Raw genomic sequence first — 7,097 nt, 5'->3', positions numbered from 1 at the left:
TCCATTCTGGGAGACAGAGTGAGATTCCAATTCAAAAAAAAAAAAAAAAAAAAATGGCCAGGCTTGAGAAGAGCAGGGTGATCATTTTTCCTGGGCAACTGGAGTGAGTCAACAGCAATAGGATATGCAGGCAGGAACCCCAAGGCTGAAAAGCACCCCATGTGTTTCTGGCCTTGTTTTTTCCCCTGGTGTCTCTAGTCCTGAGTTTTCCCACTTGTGCCATCTTCCCTTCTGCCCACAAGGGACCTACATCTCCTTCACACCTTGGGTACTGCTTGCTGTTCCAAGGATAACTCACAGCGCAACCCTACTCTGGGATGAGGATGAACAGCTTTGGGGGTGTGGTTGGGGTAGATGTGTAGGACTCCTGATCCAACTCATTTTGTCTCCCTCCAGACCTGTGGGGGATGACAACTGAACCGTCTGAAGGAGGTGAGTTTGAAGGAGACAGTTTGAGTCCTGTCCCTCCGAGCTTCTTGGGGAGCAGGCAACATGGTGGAGGATCCCAGGCTGGGAGCCTGGCTTGCTGTTTGACCTTACTGGACTTCAGTGTCCCATCTGTACCTGAGGGCAGGGGTTGGGGTCATGTTCTCTGATGCTCTGGTTCCTCCCCAGGTGAAGGCTTTCGTCACCCAGGACATTCCATTCTAGTATCCTTCTTCTCCTGTTCTGAGGATGGAGAAATGGGGAGGGCATCTGGGAGAATCTCTTTCCACTTAACTTCATAGATAGGGATGACAAATGGCTTTGAACTGACAAGTGGAATTGATTGGCCAGATTCTGAGGTGGTCTCCATGTTGGATAGGCAAAAGAGATTGACTAGAAATGACTGCCACAGGATGGAGAGGAAGGCACTTTACTTCTTTGAAATCTAATTTTCTCACGTGTGAGTGGGATCTCGTCCCCACCTGGGTACAGAGTAAGCACTCCGCAAGGGAAGCAGTGCTGTTCACATCAGCAGGGCCCCGGGAACCCCCACCTCCCTCTGCCCACTACAGTCCCCCTTAACACCACCTCCAGCCACAACCTGGTGATGAAACACCTCCCGGGGGCCGACCCTGAGCTCGTGCTGTTGGGCAGCCGCTTCGAGGAGCTGGAGGTGAGGCCATGGGAGGTGGACCGGGGCGGGGCTGTAGGCGGGGCCCGGCCTGCTGACCCCGCCTCTCCTCTGCTCCAGCGAATCCCACTCAGCGAAATGACCCGTGAAGAGATCAATGCACTGGTGCAGGAGCTCGGCTTCTACCGCAAGGCGGCGCCCGAGGCGCAGGTGCCCCCCGAGTACCTGTTTGCGCCAGCTAAGCCCTTAGAGAAAGCTTCTGACCACGCCGACCTGTAGGTCCCGGGGCGTGGCTGAGCTGGGACGACGCTGCCTGAACTCCGGAGACAGAATGAAGCGTTCAGCATCCCGGGAGTACCTCCCTTGCTGAGGGCCGACGCCCCGTCTCCGGGCCAGCGGGAATGGGGCTTGGGAGGCTGCTCCCAACCCCTCTTTCTTCCCTTCCCAGCTCCACTAAATCTCCTTCTACCTTAACTGACTCGACTCTTTCTTTGCTGCTAGCGGGAGGAGTGGGAGGTCGGAATTGGAGCCCCCCAAATACCTCCTGGAGACCTCTCCAACTCCCTGGCTGTCAGAATTGGAGATTCCGCCGAGCTTTCATTCAAACCCTCTCCCCACCCACAAGAGAGGCAGGGAGGAGTCAGGATCGTTGAAAACCAATAATTTATCAAAACGCCGTGTGTGTATGCAGGGAAGGGTGTCGCGACAGATAGGGCAGCGGTGGGCAGGCGCACGGGGAGGGGAGGGTGCCCGGGGGTAAGGGCGGCAGCTTGCCGCGAGCGGGCCGTGCGGGCGGGGAGGCTAGACATTCTTGCCGCGCAGGCGCAGCTCGTGGCGCCGCAGGGGATTGTAGAGCGACTGCACATAGGTGAAGACGCACTTGGGGTCGGGCTTCTTGCCCATGATCATCATGTCTTCCACCTCCACCAGGGGCACGCAGTCCACCAGCATCCTGCGGGGCGGGGAGTGCGGGGGTGGTTGTCAGCGCCAGCCCTGCCTCTTGCGGCGCCCCTCTATCCCAAGTCTTTTCATTGCCACAACCCGGTGGTCTTTCATAAACTCCAGACTCATCGATTGCGTGAAAAGTCTTCCAGTAAGGCAAGAAGACCCTGGCCCCACCCACCCAAGCCCGGAAGCACCCTTGTGTGGGACCAGAGCTAGGCAGGTGGAGGCAGAGATGGCAGAAGAGAGCCCCATCCCTATTAGGCAGGTTCTGCCTCTGTTTCCCCCAGGCCTGGGGAGGTCCTGGCTCCAGACCCCGCCCACGTTCTCCTTGGAGGGCTGCCTTATGCTCACCCTCACTGGCACGCTAGTTGGTAGAGGACTTTTAGCTGGGCTGTTGCACCCAGAGGGGCTTCAGCATTGGCAAGTCTTTCTCCATGGCCAAGACTCACCCCAATGACCCTCTGGTCCCCTGAGAATTATTTGCTAGCTGTTTAACCTGGTACTTCCTGCAGAGAGCCCAGGAGTCCCTGTCTTTGGGGAAGGGGAGGGGAAAAACGGGGGGAGGAGGCAACCCTGCTGCTGGAGATGGAGGCCAGGGAGTGTGTGGGGCTGGGGGCGAAGAGGAGTTCTTTAATCTTTATCACTTGCCTTGGTAGAGTAGGGAATGCAGGGGAGGATCCCAATCAATACTAACTGGACCACATACACCATGCTCAGGGGTGGGACCACCCTTCTGACCATCTTTCAGAGTTCTATTGTACTTTACAGATAGGGAAACTGAGTCACAGCAGCGGAGCCATTTATTTCAAGCCCCATAGCTTAGTAAATGCAGGGGCGGGTCACATGGGACCCAGGCCCCCAGCCCTGGTTGTTGGCACCTTCCTGGAGTACCCCCCATCCCTACCACAGGGGCCCTTTCCCTACTCTGGGTGAATGGATCCCAGCTACTAAGCAACTGAGCTCCAAAGCTGGAGTCGGCTTTCTGGTTCCTTTTCCCCTTCTCTCCCAGAGCAAGACCTCTTCTGTCTTGTTCTCCATTTATTTTCTCCCATCTGCCGTGCCTAGCACTCAGTGCTGTTGAATGAGTTTCTTTGGTGGAGAGAGCACAAGGGCAAGAACTGCTCTTATTCCCAAGATGGATGAGAGCCCAAGACCACCTCCCATTTTATGCCTTAATAGTCAAAACCTGGACTGTGGTAGGTAGCGCTGGGCATACTCCCAGCTCACCTAGACTCCTTTAAGGAACAATCCTGGGAGGCAGAACGCCTCTGTTTAAGTCCAGGTTCTACCTCTGATCAGGTGTGGATACTTAATAAGGTTCTATGATGTGACTCAGTTTCCCTCTCTTTATAACAGGATAGTCATTCTCTACCGCATTTGAGAGTTTAGAAGCACTTAGGATGAGGAGGAGGTTCCTGGCTCTGCTGCTGATGTGCTATGTGCCCTTGGGGTCATCCCTACCCCAGACTGGGCTTGTTTCCCTGGCAGTACTATGGGTCAGAGGCAGCCTCTCTCTGAAGCTTCTTCCAGCTGTGGCTATCTTCCCGGGGATCCCGGCCTCCCTCCCCAACCTGGCGCTCCCGCCTGCCCCTGGTGCTTTCCCTGGAGACCTTATAAAGCCATTGTTTACCCTGGAGCTCACAGCTCAGGGATCAGGCCGCCCCAGTGACAGGCCAAACACCAGGCAACTTGAGCAACAGCACGGCTGAGTCACACTTTCCAACTGGATCAGGGCCGGAACTGGGCCCCTCTACCTCCAGGCCAGCCTGCTGGGCAGCAGCTCCTAAGTCCATATATGAACTAGAGACAGCACTAAGCCCATCCTCCCCTCACCTGTACTGTTCCTCTGAGTACATGTATGCACGTGTGGGCTTTCCCCCATAATGGCTCCTGGCCCTGAGAGGCATCTGAGTGCCCCTCTAGCTAGCTCTGTCTCCCTGACTCACGTTACTTCAGGCAATCCCCTAGTTCCCTCTGGTTCTCTATTTTTAATCCTCTATACAAAATGTGTAGGAAAACATGATGGCACAAGGAAAAGAGCCACTGAGTGGCGAGTTTGGAGTCCCAGTTTCTGGCCTCTGGGACACTCTGAGCCCACCTTTCGCCTTCTCTGAGCTTCTTGTCTGCAATGGGGCTATGAGTTCCAGATCTGAATATCTACTGTGGCCCTGAGGTGAGGTGACCAGAAAGGAAATGCCACAGCTGGCTTGGGGAACCAAAACCCCCAGCCGGAAACATCTTCCTGTTGAACTGGCCCTGCTCCCGAGCTCTCTACCTGAATATGGCACCATCAACCCAGTGCCCAAACTGGAAGCCTGAGAGGCCTCCTGACCCTCCCATTCCCTCTTCAAACCAGATCTATCAGGAAGCCTGTCCCTCTACTTCTTAAACTGTTCCAGCCAAGGGTTGTTCTACAATGCCAACCTGACCACATCCATCCCTCCTCTGTCTGGAAACCTTTTGACTCCTGTTGTCCTCAGGAGGAAGTTCAAACTCCTGGCTGTGTCCCCTTTCTCCTCCCTCATACTCAGACTCAAGTTCCGTCTCTTCCTGGGTATGCTACACTCTCCAGCTCTCTTGCTCCCAGCCCAGTGCATAGGCTGATCCCTCTGCCTGAACTCTGTCTCCTCCTTTAGCCTGAACTCGCTTAGTTTGCCCTTTTTTCTGCAGCATGGGTCAGGTTCCTCCCTAGGCTTTCCCCATCATAGTCCTGCTCACCTGGATAATCACTGCCTATTTAGAATGGTTTCACCTGCTAGGCCCTGAACTCCCAGAAGACAGGGCCATATCTGGCTCTTCTGGCTTTAGTAAGGGTCCCCTTGCTGTGCCCAGCTTGACTAAGGGTCCCCCTGCTGTGCCCCGCTGAGCAGATTCCGGTGAAATGGGGCAGGTGGGAGAGGCGGCGTTTCTCACCGTGGGGCCCCGAGCAGGGGTTAGGACTTTTTGGTTTTTACCAGCCCCTTCTGGACCAGACAGCGGTAGAACTCCTGGATGTACGTGTACACGCACTTCCAGTCAGGCTCTCGAAGCCGCACCATGTCCTCTGTATCCAGGAGCTGCGGGCAGTCCGCATGGGTCCTGGGGAGGGTAGGGGGCCGGGAAGGGGCGGGGGGGCAGGGGGCCAGGGCCCAGGCAGGGAAGAGAGGGAAGAGGCAGAGAAGAGAGAGGGGAGAACAGAGAGACACACACATACACACACAGAGACATGAGTTCAGTTACGTTCTCAGTGCTGCAGTCTGCCAGCCCCCCGCATGCCCCCTACCCATTGTGGACGTGCCGCTCACTACCCGTCACTAATGGTGTGCGATGCAGACAGGGGTGGGGGCCAAACCAGTCACAGGTGCAGAGAATTCTTGGGGCAAGCGGGAACACGGGGTGGGGCGCGATGGCGTTGGCACCAAGGTTGGAGAGGAGGGCTGTGCCCCAGGGAGGGGGGTGAGGGAGGCGTGAGAGGAGGTGGGGGGAGGAAGAGAAGAAGAAATTTGAGGAGAATCAGAAAGAGAAGGGGAGAAAAAGAAAGACAGGTAGAAGAGGGTGCTGAGGGTGAGGTGAGCAGACGGGGCAATGATTCCAAAGTGGAGGGCTTGCTGATGTCCTATATAAGCCTCTGACAGCACCTATATAGGCTGGGCAGGCACGGTGCCCGGGCCAGGAGCCTCCTTTTGGAATCTCCAGCCGGGATCCCGTGGGAGCAGGAAGCTCTGGTGATAGTGGGAGGAGGGCAGGACAGAGAAAGAGAGAGAGGGAGAAGAGGGGGCAGAGGGAAGATGAGGGGATATGGACAGGGCCACCTGCTGGGTCTTGGCCCGGGCTGGCAGGCGAGCCTGCGGCTCCTTCTGTTCCGGCGGGCGCCTGGCACACTCAGCAGTGGGTAGACGGGAGTGGAGGACAGGGACTCTCTGGGGAAGGGGATCTCAGCTGCTGACTGACAGTGTGGCTGGTCGGCTCCAGTGGCCTCAGGGCAGCTGGGCCTAGCCCCAGTGCCCAGCCCAGATGCGCAGCAACACCAGCAGGCCTGGGGCCCACACTTACTCAGCAGACGAGAAGGCCACCTCGAAGTTCTGACGCCTGTTCTGAGGGCTAAGCTGCCCATAGTCGAAGGCCTCAGGGAAGAAGTTGTGCACTAGGGCACAGAAGGCCATCCCATCACTCCAGCTTGAGGAGAAGTTCTGGATGTCCACGTGCTATGGGCGGTAGGAGGACTGGTCAAAACACTGGGGGAAAAGTCCTATATGCCCCCTTTCTCTCAGTTGTTGGCATTCCAGACCTAGGGCAACTGAGCATAGAGAGGCCCAGTAGCTTGTTCAAGGCTGCACAGTAGGTAAGTAGCTGGAATGCAGGGGAACAGAGCTAGAGAGGCCCGGCAGCACCCAGCCAAGGCCATGGTCATGCCTCATCACTCATTTATCGAAATTTACCCAGTGCTCCCCACAGGGCAACAAGGAGGTGACTCCAAGAGTGGAGTCTGACCTTGAACACTGCCCACCACCCAGGAGGCCTTCATTAGGCCCTGACACTTAATCACTTATTCTGGAATCTAGGGCATGTCATGTGTCCTCTTTGAACCTCAGTTTTCTCATCCTAGAAGGCTTTCCGCGTTTCCTGCAAGTCCACGTTTATAGCTGTGAAGTGTACAGGGGAATTAAAAGGAATTCTACCAAGCGGAAGGTGCTGAGCTGGGGTCTGGGGAGGCTTCCAGGCCACCTGGCCTCCTAGGACTCCTCACCTCGTAGCCACGTGTCTTGGCTCGACACCAGTCCAGCAACATCTGCTTGATGCTGTTAGCGTTGGGGACCCCGAAGCTGGTGGAGCGCTGCACGCCTGCGCGGGGTCCGCCAGGGCTGCTGTGGGGTGGGTGTCAGGACCAGTTCACATGATTACAGGGGACGCTGCCTCGATCGTCCCACCGTGGAGACCCCAGGCATTCGCCTTCCAAGACCTTCAGACCCTTCCCACCACAGGTGAAGCGGCGCTCTTCCCGCCTCTAGCCCCGCCCACCCCCAGCTCTACCCTCTACGGTCCTCGAACCCCGCTCCCGCGGCCCAGGCCCCGCCTTCTGCCGCTCACCCGGCGGCGCCCTCCTTCTCCAGCTTTT

General features: G+C 56.8%; 2 protein-coding genes across 2 annotated transcripts in view; one reads left to right on the top strand and one right to left on the bottom strand.

Moving 5' to 3' along the window:
* SELENOM (selenoprotein M) overlaps positions 1-1,531 on the top strand; it is a 2,977-nt gene extending 1,446 nt beyond the window's left edge. Inside the window, exons 2-4 of the mRNA XM_021711420.1 lie at positions 616-650; positions 1,021-1,099; positions 1,178-1,531. Coding sequence (XP_021567095.1) covers positions 1,034-1,099; positions 1,178-1,336 — 225 coding nt within the window. The 5' untranslated portion in view covers positions 616-650; positions 1,021-1,033 and the 3' untranslated portion in view covers positions 1,337-1,531. The remainder of the gene's footprint in view (positions 1-615; positions 651-1,020; positions 1,100-1,177) is intronic.
* Positions 1,532-1,706: 175 nt separating this feature from the next.
* SMTN (smoothelin) overlaps positions 1,707-7,097 on the bottom strand; it is a 23,119-nt gene continuing 17,728 nt past the window's right edge. The window contains exons 17-21 of the mRNA XM_021711415.1: positions 7,070-7,096; positions 6,729-6,846; positions 6,035-6,186; positions 5,012-5,080; positions 1,707-2,009 (exon numbers count right to left, since the gene is read on the bottom strand). Coding sequence (XP_021567090.1) covers positions 1,859-2,009; positions 5,012-5,080; positions 6,035-6,186; positions 6,729-6,846; positions 7,070-7,096 — 517 coding nt within the window. The 3' untranslated portion in view covers positions 1,707-1,858. The remainder of the gene's footprint in view (positions 2,010-5,011; positions 5,081-6,034; positions 6,187-6,728; positions 6,847-7,069; position 7,097) is intronic.

Source organism: Carlito syrichta, unplaced genomic scaffold, assembly GCF_000164805.1.
Source record: "Carlito syrichta isolate Samal-C Ts95f unplaced genomic scaffold, Tarsius_syrichta-2.0.1 Scaffold302276, whole genome shotgun sequence".
Lineage (NCBI taxonomy): Eukaryota > Metazoa > Chordata > Mammalia > Primates > Tarsiidae > Carlito > Carlito syrichta.
Note: the sequence above shows the minus strand (reverse complement) of the source record. Positions and strands in the feature narration are given on the sequence as shown.